The sequence below is a fragment of the Oreochromis niloticus genome, linkage group LG6, assembly GCF_001858045.2.
Source record: "Oreochromis niloticus isolate F11D_XX linkage group LG6, O_niloticus_UMD_NMBU, whole genome shotgun sequence".
Lineage (NCBI taxonomy): Eukaryota > Metazoa > Chordata > Actinopteri > Cichliformes > Cichlidae > Oreochromis > Oreochromis niloticus.
The window spans coordinates 11,853,453-11,870,034 of record NC_031971.2 but is presented as its reverse complement, the minus strand read 5'-3'; the positions used below and the strand labels follow the sequence as shown (position 1 = coordinate 11,870,034).

Below are 16,582 nucleotides of genomic sequence, written 5' to 3'. Positions count from 1 at the left end.
TTAATTATATTGTAATATAATGTTATAGTTAACATTAGAGGGGAACTGGATATTTAGACAACATAAAAAGTACAGATTTTAAAGGTGGTTAAAGGTCCTCTTTACATGTAGACTGATCCAAAAAATATGAAATGGCAAAAAAAGAGAAAAGCCATACCCAATAGTTGCTGCTTTCTAAAGGAACATGTTGCTCTTGGGAACTGCTTCATTGATATTTTGGCTCAGAAAGTCTCTGTCCTCTTAAGTGTGTATATGACAGACTGTTAGAGGGAGGACGTGCAGTTATGACGGGGTTAAATATGCATTTGGAGCTCAGGACAGTTCACTGGTAAAAGTCTGTTGGCCAATTTGTGCACAGTGCTCTGTGCTCTCTCTGTCGGTCTGCTGCTCGCTCACTGTCTCAATTTTCTTGGCACTTCTTTTTTCCCAACTCCCAGCCTTCTTAGTTTTTTCTCGTCTTTCACTCTTGTCTTTTCTGTCATCTTCTCCTGTTCCTGACATGTTCGTCTTCTCTGCCTTTTAATTTCTTATGATATGAAAATTGAGTTTCTAACAAGTAAGTTCAATTTAAACTCTGTATAGATAAGCGTTATTAAGACCTGGGTCAGTGCAATAGACAGTCTACAAACTTATCAGAGATCAACAGAAATGTTTTAATGTCTATAAAATTATTTAACGACATTTTACCCCATGTAGTGTGTCTTTACCCTGCTGTCAGTAGTGGTTCAACTTCACTATAAGCTTTGTGTGTTCAGTTAAGAAATTACCTAAGCAACGTTACAGGAACAATACTTCATGTAGCAATTAGCAGCAGATAGAAAAGTCTAAATTTAAAAGTAAGTTTAGAACTTAAAAAAAATCAGGGCTTTTTCTTTAATTTAACTTTTTACTCTTGCTGTTCCAAAATATTATTTCATTAAATACATGTTAGCTGGGAAATAAACTTTGATGATGATGATGATGATGATGATGATGATGATGATGATGATGATGATCATCATCATCATCATCATCATCATCATCATCATCATCATCATCATCATCATCATCATCAGTAGTTCTAGGTCTTTATTGGTTTTTCAAAGTTTTTCTTTGGACTTCGGATGCTTTTTCATTCATTTTCAGTCTAGTCCTCGTACAATTTCAAATGTTTTTTTAGTTTTTCTTTTTGGTTTCTTAAGCCACTTAACACTAACTGTGAATCATTAAAGCATTAAAAAAGGCACCTAACTCGAGGGGTAAATCAGATAACTTTGCAAAGAAGCAGTTTTAAATTTACTTTGTTATTAGCAGCCTGTCACAAAACACATTATTTGTACCCATTTCTTAATGAAAATCTATAACAGTTTAAATATAACCTCTGCACACTGTCTCACTTAGCTTCATCAGGTACCTTTATCAGGTCAGTCAGACTAAAACATTGTGATTTAATAAGTGTTGTAGTGTTTATGGAGACAGGATACACGAGTTGCATTTAAATTGTTGTGGAACCCTTCGCTTGGTTCACGTGTGCAGAGATTTTTTTACATTTTATTTCAAATCTATGAAAACTTTAAATATTACAGTTTGAGAGGTGTAAAATATAATTTTTTTATGATTCTCAAAAATTATTGAAAACTGAAAACTTATCTCAGCAAAAAACAAGTGGAGGCCAAAAGAAGTGGCAGGCAGAAAAGTATCATTATCTGAACACCACGTCTTTAGAAAAGGTAGTAAATGGGTAGTAAAGGCTGACGTATGGCAATTTATACAAGTGGACAACTGGACAACTTTTCAGCGTGATGATGATCCTGAATAGGAAAACACAAAGTGGAACACTGTCAGTCACGGATGGGCCTCCCCAGAGGCTGGACCTCAACATTATTGAAGCAGTGTGGGATCATCCTGACAGAGAACAGAACAAAAGGCAGAAACGGTCCTCCAAGAAGCCTGGGGAAATATTCCTGAAGACTACTTAAAGAAATGACAGGAAAGCCTGATTAAGAGAGTTCAGGCTGTGTTGAAGATTAAGAATAAAAGTGGTCGTACTAAATATTGATTACTGAAAAGTGCAAACATGCATAAATCACTGCTCCTATTTCCCATTTCCCTTATATAATGATGTGAGGGGCTCAAGACTTTTGTAGATGTTTTGGGACACTAGTTTTGTTTTGTTTTATTTTTTATTTTGGCTTCTGATATGAGTGCAAATTTTAGCAGCATTTTAGACTGAAAATGAGAGAAGAAAATATATAAATAAGACGCTCCCTATGCAGCTGACAGCTTTTGAGCCCTTATGTACACAGACCTGTAGACACCAATCAAGACTCAAATACAGAAGTCACCAAAACTGTAAAAGTTTGTGTGAAAAGTATTCTAACTAATACTCGGATTTAGTAACTCAACACGTACGTTGACACATTTGTGTGCCCACTTGTACGTGTTTGTCTTTGCGATTGCACAGATAACGACATGTCCACATTCCTGTGTGTCCACTTGTCTGCACGGAGAAGGAAATGTATTGGTTGCTGCAGCCTGAGAATTCCCAACCATTTTCAGGGCATTTTGATGGCTGTCATAAAGTGACAGTTTTGTCACATTTCTGAAGTCTTGAAACAGTATTTAACCGCGGTGACTGACACTTGAGAGGAGCCCAGTCACCCAGGAGACAGACAGGCACGTAGACACACACTGGCAGGCTCAGTCCCAGACTCTTAAGTTTATACTTTCTAGTCATTCACTTGTTTAATAATGACAGATAAAAATGTAATCGGCCAAGCTATACGCTATGAAGAGGAGAATGATGAGTAGAAATAATTATCAATCGCAGCAGGGTTAGAAGTTAGGGGAATAAAAACTCCCTGACTGCTCTTGAAACGACACATTATGGTGTAAGAGAATAGAGTTGTGACTGACTGATGCTGACTGTAGAGAGAGAGGAAAAAAGTGAAAAGGACTGGTTGTTAAGTAAGGTGAACAATGTAGGTTCACATTTGAGCAACAGAAATGCTTTTAACCTTTAAAAAAATCAGTAGCAAACACCAAGCTTTTCAGAGGCGTTAGGTAAGCATTTTATTTGCCTGGTTACATCATCTCCCCCATCCAGGTGTTTTTGGGTTGTTTTGGTTAATAGTCTTTATGGTGCTCCTGCCTGCACTTGTGTTTTTTTGTTTGTTTGTTTTTTCACATTTCCTCAGATTTGCATACATCAGTGTTGAGAAAATTGGCACAAATATCTACAAAAAGTAAATATTTGCCTCTTTGTGGTTGTTCCTTTCCCAGCTCTCCTTTTACCACTTGTGTACTTACAAAATATTCATGGCTCCACATTTGCATCTATATCCTTTTTAACTTTCTCTTCTGTGGTGATCACATTGTAAATAATTACCTCCATAACGGCTCATTTTTTTCCTCAGACAAACTAATTTCTCTGACTTCTCAAATCAAGTCTCCAAATTAAAGTAATTATCCCAAATTGATTTTCAACAAATTAAAGTCAAGCCCCATTCTGTTTCTCCCCTTCATGATTATCTCTGCTCCCAGCTAGGAGATGCAGCTGACTGCTTCAGGCGCCACCGTGCTCTGCTTTATAGTAGTATGTAGACCCTGAGTGAGCAGATGGATTGCTGTGGGGTAGAGATTGATATCTTTCACAACTTTTTGATGCTGGTATCTGGGGGTGTCACGATATTTAGTAGTTGGTACCAAAAACAGTAGATGAGTACATGATTCTCTACACCCAGTTTGATACCAGTTTATGTTCCTAAACATAAACGCCATTAACTCTTTAATAAAAAGTTATTTTAACTAACTGGGAAACTTTAAAATGGTAAAATTATATATCACTGATGGTAGAGGGGCAGCAGTGTTTGGATGATAAATGTAACTACGTGCTGTAACGTTAGTCACATTAAATATTTATGCAACATTAGGCATTGCTAAAATATTAGCAATGCCTAATGGTTCATAGATGATTTCATTCCAGCCGTCTCAAACTAAATAGTAATGTATTTGTACTCTATACCATAAGAAGGATAATACTCTGATACTCTGAATGTTGATGGATGTTAAATTGAAAGGCGTTCACAGATCTAATTGCAGGTCTTCCTCCCTTGGTCTGAAAAGCAAAAATGGAAATCATTTAAATATTGCGTTTTGGGAATCAGTTATCGCGCCCTGGTCATCGCCCTCAAATGTTAAGTACTTCCATGCTGGACTCTCCACTGGACTCTTTATCTGATTCTCCACCCTGGCTCCACCCTTTGTCTCCCACGTGTAGTTTTTTCCTTTGCTTGTGCGTTTAGAATCCAGGTTAATTTAAATTGACTAAATCTTTATTTTTATGGCTTTGCAGTTTTAATAATATCAAGTCTTTGAGATGCTAATTTAAGTTGCTGGAGTTATTCCAGAAACTGTACATTTTGATAGCATATAACTATGCTATCAAAATAACTGTGCTATATAACTGATTTGTGTATTGCAGATTTGCGTAAACAAATGGAGAGTTCAGAGCTGAGGAACCAGAGACTGAAAGAGGTGTTTCAGAGAAAAATACAGGAGTTTCGCACAGTGTGCTACGTCCTGACCGGCTACCAGATCGATATAACCACTGAGAACCAATACCGGCTCACGTCTGTCTACGCGGAGCACATGGATGACTCCTTGCTCTTCAAAAAGGTATGAAAAGTTCATCTAAGGTTGGGGATGCCATCAAATGTCACAATATTTTAAATTTAAATAAATAGGAACAATAATTAGAAGCTGAAGCAAGACCTGAAATTTATACATACACTCATAATCCAGCCTTGCATACAAGTAACACGTTTTTGGGGGAGTTTGTGTTATTTTACATCCTTCTTTAGATACAGACTTAAACTGATCAGATATGGAAACATGTAGCTTTTAGCCACAGATAGTGTGCATCATTAAACAGCAGCGTGAAGTTAAAATGGGCACACTGTCAGCAAAACTCCTACAGGCTATGGCATCTGTGTAAGTGTTGATATCTGTCCCAGGGAGCTCTTAAAAAAACCGCCTCGGGAAGTTTAGATTTGACCTTGCAAGGTGCCGCATCACTTTGCCACATTGTGCATCGGCTTAGCGATGCAGTGAGACGAGCACTATGCCAACAGAGACTCTTTGCTTTGTGGTTTAAATTTGTATGTGTGGGAGACTGGCAGCGTCTGTGTGGAAGAGAAGAAGAGAGTGATGACTGGGCAGTGTCACAGGGTGGGTTTTACATTAATCGATCACCACTCGCTTATTGAGTGGGCTATATAAAAGCTGAATTTGTCATTATACCTTGGCTTTTTAGAAAACACTTCTTTTAAGCTTTACAGAGAAAAATCCAGAGTTGTGCTCTCTTCACAGCTTTTCTTTACTTTTTTACTTTCCTCTCATCTTTCCATCCTGGAGTTTTGTTTTTACCTCTGTTTATTGCTCAGTCTGTCTCTCTTTCTCTCTCTAGCCCAATTGTGTAGCATTAGCTAATTTCCATGTTACTGCGGCTGTCATGTTCTGATGGCGGCCCCTAGCTAGAGCAGAAACCCTGGAGAATCCGTAATGGCAAGGTGGCAGAGGGGCGGCTTTATTATCTTGGCAGGTAATTATTGCTGTCACATGCTAGTTTATTGCGACTGGTCATCAGTGCCTTGCTCAAGGACTCTCGAGAATTCTGCTGAAATTAAGAATAGCTGAAAAAGGAAAAATATAAAATAGGAGCGGTGTGTAAACGTGCACATGCACGTTTTTTTGTTTTTTCTTTTGATTTCTGTCCGGTCTGCTCCATCGAAACCACCTGCGACTCTGCCAGAAGAGATAATTCACTGTCAATATTTATTAACCTCAGAGTGTGTCCATAAAACACACACACATATATACAGACTCACACACAGTCATAATGCCCTCATGGCGCGCACTGTCACACTCAAATGCACACATACTCGTTCCAATCTCAACACTCTGTCACACCGCACAGCACTTGCTACCACCTCACCCTCCCACTGCTGGCTGCACGTGCATACAGATGTACGAAGCCACACATGCATACCCAAAACGAATGCTAACACCCTCTGTATTAGTATTCAAAGTATGCACCATTGCGAGAGTGTATGACAAACACTTAGTGGCTTATGGGAGCAGAGAGGCCTGTACTATTATTGGAATACAAAGATCAAAACCTGGGCATACACACATAAACACACAGTGACATTCATGTTTTAAAGAGCATGCACACTAGGACACATAAATACAGTATGTGTATATAGTCTGCTTTTTAAGCATGCGTGTGAGTTTAATCTGGGGTATGAGAATGTAAAGTGGACTAATTGTACTATGAGGCAAGAGAGAAGGGAGATAAAATGGGGGGATTTGGGACAGGAAGCATAGAAGTCTTTACAAATAGGATTCTAATGTTATTCACCTCAGCAACAGGGTTGCCAGATAATCCTGCTAATATCCCCCTCTAGAAGAGGCACCCAAATCCCCCTCCTATAGCGTAAGCTGTTTAACCTGCAGTAGTCACGTTCCCCTGCGCTCGCTCTTGTCTCATGCATTCATTACTGTATGTCACACTCATTAAAATGTATTTTCATTGTTTGTCAGCCCTGTAACCTTACTGTAGTTCAGTGTTTTAAATGGTTAATGAGGCTACATGTTGCTCATTTACAGGGTCACAGTTTTATGTTTTGGTTCTATTAGAATATGCTTACATGTTTTTGATATTGAAAACTTATTTTTTTGCGATTTCCCTAAAAGAATTTTGTCAGTTAAATCTTTTAAACACAGCAGTTCAGATATTTGTTCTAGTTTGTGGTTGACGTCTGATGTATGTAGGGCTGTTCGATATAACGATATATATCGGATGACGATAGAAAAACGTCTATCGTTTCATTTTACGCTATCGTTTGTTTCGTGGTGTCGCAAAATAAACTGTTTACGGCAATATTTTTTCATTATTTTGATGGTCACTATAGTGGCTATATTAATTTCCTAAAGTTCTCTCTTTCTCTTATATTTAATATAACCACACTACAGACGGACAAGCGCTTGTTTTTATGCGTTGTCGTTAGCAACAACGACGGTAAAACCACCTCGTGTCCGCTTGTTTATTTTCCACATAAACCTTTCACAATAAAGCTCAAGATCCTGTTGAGACTTTTCAAAATAAACTGAATCACGTGAAAGATGCAGAGTATTTACGGATGAGAAGCAAAAAAGAGCCGTCAGGTGCTAAAAAAATAAACCTTAGACTCAAACGTTAGAACAGGCTTTTCCCCGCAGCACGCTGTGTAATAAATACAAAGAAAACAGCGGCCGTTACAACCTATGTCTAAAAATGTATCGTTTCATGCATCAGTTAAAACACTGGACTCCAGGTACGCGACGCCCAGCTGGAAACACTTCAGGCAAGTCGAGCTGCCCGACATTCACAGAATTTACAGAAAATGTTACATTTTTGTGATTTATATCGTTATCGGACGATAGATGTCTTAATATCGGGATATGAGATTTTGGTCATATCGCACAGCCCTAGATGTATGGCTATCATGTGGACCAGAAAAATGATTCGATGATACAGGGACAACATATATACTGTTGTTCAGATCAAGCTTCTTTGGACTCATTTTAGTTAAACAACATGGAAATGCCTTAACATAAAGAACTGAAACCGTAAAATGAAATTCGCGGCGCCCAAAAGGATTTGCTGCCAGTGTCCTGGTGCCAGATACCACAGTACACCCCCAGAGATCTATGTGTCTATTCCCTGATTTCCTCTGTATTATCATGGCTATTATTTTGCAGTAAAACTGATTAGCATAGCAAAAAAGTCCTTCCTTTTTAATTATTTAAATTAACTGCTTCATCATGACATTGAAAATTTAGGCATTATTTCCTCATAGGATTCAGGAGGAATGCCATCCACGGCTGTAGGGTTTGTATTTATCTGCCATCAAGTCAGGCCAAGAGTGTGTAATTTCAAGAAATAGTAGTTGATAAACACTGAGAAACGTCTTTTTATTGTTTTGTTGTTGTTGTTTTGTTTTTTTTTAGTCACTTATGGTAGGGATTCACCGAGCCAATATTTGGACTGGATATCAGTCCAATACTGACCCAAAATGGTCAGTGAATTGAATAGCTGGATTCAATATCGGTGAAAATGAGCCAGTTCAGTCCAGTTCAGTTTATGTTCTGTGTTTACTTGGCCATGGGACAGCATCAGCACCTAACGGTAGAGCTAATGTAACATGGAGGTAGCTCACAGCAGAGGGAGGGCAGTTTAGAAGTATTTCCCACTGCTACACTGACAGCTCCTGTTTGTATGTTTATGTTATGTTTGTTTAAGTGCAAACTGTGGAAAAAGTGAGTTGTCATGAGTGAAATGATCCAGGGATGACGGTGGGTTCTTTCGCTCGTTTGTTTACTTTCACTTCCTTTATGTTCCATCGGAGACCTTATCAAAGAAGGTAGGACGTTGGCCCAGTCTAACACAGCTACTGTAACATAATGTGTTGTTGTCTGTCCGATTGAACATTATTTCACTTAGGCTGTCTCCTGTCAGCTCCCCACTTATGAGTGTGAGAAGGAAATCTGAGAAACTACTGTGGCTCTAAATGACAGCAGTTAACAGCCTAATGACTCTCACTTTGATCTCAAATAAGACCTGGATCCTATTCCAGAAGGCATGTTCAACAAACACAACTCTGAGTTTCCTGATCAGACTAAGTTCAATCAACTTTGAGCATGTTCAATCTTAGTTTCACCACATTTCACCATGGCAACAGGTAAATACAGAGCAGAGACTAAATTTTATCCAGTTGACCGAGGAATATAAATAGGCTGTGTGTCTGTGCTGATCATGATATTTATCCCTCCCAAAAAACACGGGGGAATGAAAAGAGTAATATTAATAAGTTTGGTCCACTAAATGTCTGTGGTGGTGACAAAGATTGACATAAAATCATTTGATATAAAAACGTTTTATAATGTCTGGTTTAATAATTTACAAAAAATTGACTATAAATCTAATTATCCAGCCATATCCAGCTGAACTTTACAATTTACCTAAAAAAATAAATAAATAAAAGGTTTATCAACTTGAAGTCTACTTTGAGATTAGGAAATTACTTGTGGTTTTCATGGTAAAGGTCTGCATTAAGAAAATGATAGGTTTGATGTGCTGTGGTACAATTGTTATATTATCATCTATAATAGTTATTAGGGATGGGTATCGTTTAGGTTTTATCCGATACCGGTGCCAAACCGGTACTTAAAGAATGGAGAACACAAACTTTGTCCAAAAACCTCTCATGTTTAACTGTTTTCCACTTTTTCTTTGGTCATTTTAGCCTTTTTGGCCAGGGTGAAGGGAGTATCTGCCATCAAACAAGAAGACAGCCGCATATAACTATGACGGTGTTTGTTAGTTCACCTTACATGCATCAATTTAATAACGTGGTTAGCCTACTCAACGTAAATTACACACGAACAACATTAAGCTACTCACGCAGAGAAGAACGGCTGCTGCTGCCATCATCATCCTCATCATTTCTGCTACACTGGCAGGGCTAGGGGCCAGGACTCTACTCTTCGGGTTTTTGTGGGATGTTGCTAACTCCGGGTCCGATAACAGGCACCACACCCGCAGCAGATGTGCACGGTGTGAGGTCTCGCACCAAGCTATCAAACACGGCGCATTTCTCGGCTTTAAAAAAAAAAACGCTATGCGTCGCCAGGTGTTTCATCAGATTTGAGGTGTTACCTCCTTTGACAGTATCACAGTATCAGCTTAAAGCACTTGTTGCAGGCTGCTGAGTTTGCATCTTTTGCTGTGAAGTACAGCCAGACTTCTGACCGCTTCGCCTTGGGCATTTTTAATCTGTACCTCTGCTCTAAAAGAACGTACGTACCTGGCCCCGCCTACTATCCTCAGAAACGTAAAATGATTGGCTAGAATTGGCTCAGGGAAAAAAAAAAGCACCGAAATAAAGCACCGAAATGTGCGCTGCTTTTCGGTCTGGTTACTACCGTTTATGTCAGAACCGGTGCCATCATGGCACCGGACACCAGTACCCATCCCTAATAGTTATAGACCTGTACAGCATTTGATGTCAATTGTTTTGATATGTTTGTACGATATACTTCAAAGTCAAAGGGAATGTCATTATGTTAGCACCAAAATGCTGCTGTTTTTGATCAGTTTTACCAAATAGTCTGAAGCCTGACTGTGTAATTCTTTTAACAGCCAGCCTTAAAGTGGAAGGAGATCAAAGCTGCAGGCATCAGAACTGACTGTATCTGTGTGATTCTTTTAGTGCCGCTAACAAGAAACAGTGAAAAATCATCCTCATTGCCCAGAGTTTATGCAGAACTGTTGTTGGTTGATCAATAATGGATTAATGTTACATGAAATTTCCCCTTGTGGGACTAATAAAGATATATCAATTAGATTTTTTAAAAGCATGTGATGCCATTATTTACCTAGGGAAAGGGTAGTTTTTTAGGGGGGTTTTTGAAGGGGGGGGGGGGGGGGGCTTAGTGTAGCTTGTGCATGTGCTTTATATTTTTAGCTCACCCCTAGGTGAGCAATCTGATTAGCATCAGTGATTAGATATTTATGAGGCTCTGCTAATCAGAGAGATAAACACCTTAGGAGTGTGAGTGATTGACTTATTTTAGCATTTTTCTTCATGAAGGTTCAAGGAGAAGATGCCGAATGAGTGTTATAATAACATTTGTGAATTTAAGAGTTCACATAAGCCCATAAGTTAAAAAAACAAATATATTAAAAAATGACTGGACAAGGATGTTTATATGCATAAATAAACATCCTTGTCCAGTCATTTTTTTATATATTTGGGGTTTTTTTGTTGTTGTTTTTAAACAACAAAAGCAAGGTGAAAAGTGTTTATTTATGCATAAACACTTTTCACCTTGCTGCAAATCTTGCTGTAGATTTTTCTGTATTCATTTCCTCTGTGGTATTAGAAATAGAATTTTATTTTTAAACAATTATTTATTTTTGTTTTATACAATCAAACTGTGCAGTTGTTTAAAATGGTAGATTTGACACAAATTCTTGTGATTCACATTGAGATTGAGGTTTATATTGTCCTGATTTGTGCCTGAGAAACCTGAGTTGAGCAACTTTAGTCTAGTCAGGCCAGTTTAAAAATAAGAGAAGAACATTGTAGATAAACAAGTCTTCCAAGTTGTGCGTCTTTGTAAGTAATCTCCCAAAGCAGGCCCACTGCTGGGCTTACACACCTCTGCTATTGATTAGCTCATTAACAAATAAACAAACACGCACAGAGCTCTCCACAGCACTTACTAAAAACTTCTCGATGTTCTCTATTCGCTGACTTTTTTTTTTCTCGTTTCGTTCCTTGCCTCCTTTACTCTCTCTCCCTCTTCTTTCACTTCCTTGACACGCTCTCCCCCTGTCTTCCCTTCCTAATGAAAGGAGAAGATAAAATCTCAGGGCCAGCTCATTAAAACACACTCCCAATTAACTGTCAGCCCTCTCACAAAAGAGAGATGGAGCAGAAGAAAAACGTATGAGGGAACGGTTGAGGATAGGTGATACGCAGACAGGGTAGAAGCAATGAAAAAGTGCCTTTTGAAAAAGCAAAATAATTTGTGTCTGTGTGTGTCAGTGGGCGAAAGAAGAGGACAGTTAATAAAGTACAGTTTATGAACACTGTCGAGACTTAATGACCTGTCTCTGTTTTATCAGCCACTGGGGAATGATTAACGCCACACAAATGTGTTTGCCTGTGAGGGTGTGTAAGACGGATTATAAGCCATCACAGCTTGAATAGTTTATTCATTTGTCTGTTATAGCTTAATTTTAAAATAACTTAAAGCAGAGCTTGACTGCCAGGGAAGCTGGTTGCAACAGCTGTAAGGAGCTCGTGCAGTGGGGCCCAGCTGGGCCAGCGGCTCGAAAGGTTACTGGTGTCAACATCACCTCCCAGATATACGCCTGTTATAGACCGTTACTTAAAATGATAATGACCCAAGATATTGCATTCTCCTTTTTGACCATTTGTATTTATTAGACAATAAAGACAGTGAGCTTATTTTAAAGGGAAAGGAGGTTCTATGTATTCATCCTCTACTACAGTGCTATTGACAGCACCCAGTGGGGTGTAAAAATATCGACACAGCTGATGTTAAAAAGGAGGACAGTTATAGAACAGTCTTATTTATAATGTATGCTTACGTTAGTCCCTTTTCTTTTTCTTGTATCTCATAGAAAAAGACCAATCTAGATCAAGTACTCGCAGTTCGTTGCCGTTCCACATTTTTGGACAGTGATTGTCTTTTGTAATTTTACCTCTGTATGTCATCACAGTGAATTTTACATTAAATCATGTTTTTCATTGAATTGCTGACTGTTAGCTTTTAATTCAAGTGTTTTAACACTATAGAGTTAACTATAGCAAGTATCCCTCTGTTTTCAGAGGATCAAAATTAATTGGACAATTGACTGATAAGCAGATTAATGGCCAGGCGAAGCCTGCTTCTTTGTTACTTTATGACAAATTAAGTTGATAAAAGATCTGGAGGTGGTGTTCAACTAGCTGCTCACTAGAACTCTAAATATGAGATTAAAAATAAACAATGAACTTATTAATACCAAAAGGCCTGAAGATCCACAGAAGGAAACTAAAGTGGAGGATCACAAAATCATTTCCATGGTTAAGAATCCTCTACAACATGTCCGTGAAGGTTCTCAGTCATCCAGGTCATGGTAGTCTAAAGAGCTTGGAAAGAAAAGTGTCTCGACTTCTTTAAGTTGCTTGAAGACGCTTTTCTTTCCAAGCTCTTAATCCTCTACAACAGTTAACCAAATAGAGAACCTTTTCGAAGAGTCAGGCTTGTCATTTTCAAAGTTTACAACCAAGAGACAGTAGGTCACAAAAGAATCCAGAAACCTCTAAAGAACTGCAGACTCACTTGCCTCAGTTAAGGTCAGAGTTCATGATTAAACAATAAGAAAGATACAAAAATGGCATCCATGGGACAGTTCAAGGAGAAACGACTGCTGACCAAGAATAACACAAAGGCTCGTCTCATGTTTGCCAAAAACATCTTAATGATTGTCAAGACATTTGGGAAATGATTCTGTGGGCCGATGAATCAAAAATAAAGCTTTTAGGTTTCGGTCTGATTACATCTGACATAAAGCTAACTCAACATTTCGTAAAAAGAACATCATAGCAACATGCGGTGGCTGTAGCTCAGGAAGTGAGCAGGTCATCTGCTAATTGGAAGGTTGGATCCCTGGCTGCTCCAGTGTTCACGCCAAAATATTGTTGGGCAATTTACTAACCCCAATGTAAGAACCAGTCCATTTATAATTTTCCTAAAGTCTGTGTTTTTGCTTGAATCTTTATTATTATTTGGGAAATGGAGGCTTATTTATTATTATTTTAACTTTCTTATTATTTTTCCTCTGCAATATTGAAAATGGCATTGAGCCTTTTCGCGGGTATCAGTATAAAGTTTGAAATTCCATTTTCATGATGGCCCTACTACTACAAACCTCTTTGAATTGAAACTGAAGGTTTGCACTTTAATCTCACATTGATTGTTTAATCTGAAGTCCACTGTGGTGTTTATTATGGACCTGACACCTTTTTTTCTTGTTGTAAATCAAGTTAATATGTATACCTCCATGACAATAAGGGATTAAGTATATCTATTAGGCCTTAAAAACGAAGTATGTCTGGAGAAATGGACAGATTGGCTGACATGACTTGTCTGGAGTGATTGAGTTGACATGCGGGTGAAGCAGGCAAGGTGAGTCATTCAGCAGAGATTTAAAGTCACATGGATGTAGTTTTTCTTTAGTTGTGGTTTGTAACGTTCATGCATTTTTCAGTGAAGTTGGCAGTACACTTTAGTAGTTTTCAAGTGTTTTTTAAACTTGTTTTAATTTGTGTGTGTGTGTGTGTGTGGGGTCAGAGTGTGACCCCGTGAAGACTTCCCTAAACCTGCTGGTCTGGAAGTCCAACAGTTCATCTAAACAAAAGGCACTTAGGATAAACATATCTATGTCTGTTTTACTCTATCATAAAACAATAAAAGAAGGTATGCCCCTTTCCCACACTCCCAGGATGTGGGTGTGGGTGTGAAAGCCAGAGCACTCTGAAAAGGAGTGAACGCACCCCCCTCTTCATGCTGCACAGACCTCCTAGGATGAGACATTCTTTCAATATGCCATCAACTATATACTTCTAAACACAAATGATTGCATGCAGTATTCTACCATAAGTAAACTTATATTATTAAAAGATTATACTGACTACTAGAGTACAATTTCCCCTTGACAATTATGATTATGGATCGTTCTACAGGTAGTAGTACTAACAGACCCTCAGGGAGGTTACAATATGCTGTTTGTTTGGTAACATTTATTTATTTTCTCAGTGGCTTCCAATTTTAGTTTTAAGTAAAATGTACAAAGCCTCTAGTTTGCTATCTAGCAAACCAATGATGCTTAACGCATTGATTTTTGTAAAACAATCAGGTTGCAAGTTTTTTAATCCTCTCACTTTCCAGAAAGGGAAAGTCCTGGTTCCATGTAAAAATGGAGGAATAATATAATATACAGTGTACATACATAGCATAGAGTAATCTAAAGTACATTAATGTTTTATAATTCAATGCATAATTAAATCAAAACCCTAAAAGACTGATACCTTTAATTTGAAGCTGTGTGTGGAACTTGCTCTGTGGGTTATTAATATTAATTAATATTCAGCTTAAACCCATTCAGCCTTACAAAAAATAGTGAAAAGTTGGAAGAATGGGACTGCAGTACAACTTCAATAAATGTCCTGCCTAAATTCCAGCAGTTATGTCCAACTTATTGCAAATTTAATTTGCTGCATTTAGGTTGTCCGATTTGTTCAGTGAACACTTCGCCATCAGTACTCATCCATCAGTAGCTGCTATAACATTGTAGCATATCTATTTTTAGCTGAGTCTGATCAAACAAGGTCATTTTTTTCAAACCACTAATGTAGTTATTAAAAACAGTCTTTCAGGATATTGTTGAGCCACTGTTAGTGTGTACTGTACAGTCAGATAATTCCCTTTGTACAGTGGAATAACAGCACATTGTGTATTTTATTCCACTCTATTTTTTTTCATTAAAATCTCAGAGCGCATGTACACACATGAACCTCTTGCTCATGTGTACAAGATGGAGTTGAGAGCCATAAAAATGAATATGAAAGTGAAAAAGAGATGAGTGGGTGTTTGAAATATTTTGGGAAAAGAAGGCTTACTGGGACTGAATTTCACTTTGCTCACTGACTGAAACAAAACACTCAATGATGTATCGCTGATAGCAATAAAGATAAACATGAGCAAAGCACTAATAAACAGTAAACACAAAGGCTGGTGGGAATACAAGAGAGAATAAATTAAGTACTTCTTCAGTGGATAGGACTGTATGTACTTAAGCCTTCAGAGAGCGGTCTCGGAGTGAAAAATCCCAGAGAAAGAGGAGAATGTTGACTCTGATTTCTCCTGACAGTTTCCTGTCCTGCTTGCCCTCGGGGTGTGTATGTGAATATGCGGGCGCGTGTGTGTCTGTGCGTGCACTTTTGCGTGCCTGCTCTTGTCGGCGTCACTACCTCCTCTGGTCGATGTTCGGAACATATGTCTGCTGTCTCCATGGTAACATGATACATCACAGCCACACATAAGTCCACCTGAGGTCATGAATATTCCCGAGCCGGAGAAGGCTGCTTCATCTCTGCCACGGACTCGAGGAAAGATGACACATTAATGCCGGTGCTAAGTGGTCATCAGTTAATCGCATTTGTACTAATAAAAAAAAAATGTTGAAAAATAACATCAATTATTTATCCACTTCTGATCAATAGGACTGCTGAGTCTCAGAAGTAGTTTACGTGTGCGCATAAACTCATGGATTGAGAAAGCTGTGTACACGTCTGCCACGTTGATATGTCCGTTTGCAGTAGCTTACAGGACTTAGTCGGTCACCCGTCATATAGTACAGCTGCTGAATTAGCCACTGCTAGCAGAACACGCCAGAATTTCTGACTGAGCTATCATCAGTCCAGTTGCAATGTGAGAAATGTAGGCCAATGTAAGCTTTGAGGTTTGTGCTGTAAATATTCTCCATGCTGCTGTTTGGCAATAAAAGGTTACCTATCTTTTCTGCTTTCTCTTATGTATGTGTGACTCTTACTATTTTTGCTTTATAGACTGTAATTAGCCACCTACATGGAAAAGAAATCCACTTAAGAGACAGGCAGCTTTATCGAAGTAATGTTTGTAAATGTGATTTAGAGGCTAGACTTGCCAAGTTAGTTCATAAGCCATCCTTTTCCTATTTCCAAATTTTCTTATTTTTTTTCTATCCTTATTTGCAAATTAAATCAGGAGAAGCATGTTCATTATGCTAACAATCTTGATATTCCACATCACAAATCCCTGAGGTTGAGGAGTCCTATGGGAACCTGTGTTTCAGGGCTAAATGAATTTACAGAAAATGTATAAATGTTAAGAAATGACTAATAGATCTCGGCATATTTAAGAACCTCGGTTCAGTTAGAGAAAA

General features: G+C 38.3%; 1 protein-coding gene across 1 annotated transcript in view; it reads left to right on the top strand.

Annotated features, from left to right (window-relative positions):
• The window catches only part of mad1l1 (mitotic arrest deficient 1 like 1), a 68,482-nt gene that overhangs the window by 37,209 nt on the left and 14,691 nt on the right, over positions 1-16,582 (top strand). Inside the window, exon 17 of the mRNA XM_005462639.2 lies at positions 4,463-4,656. Within this exon, the coding sequence (XP_005462696.1) occupies positions 4,463-4,656 (194 nt within the window). The remainder of the gene's footprint in view (positions 1-4,462; positions 4,657-16,582) is intronic.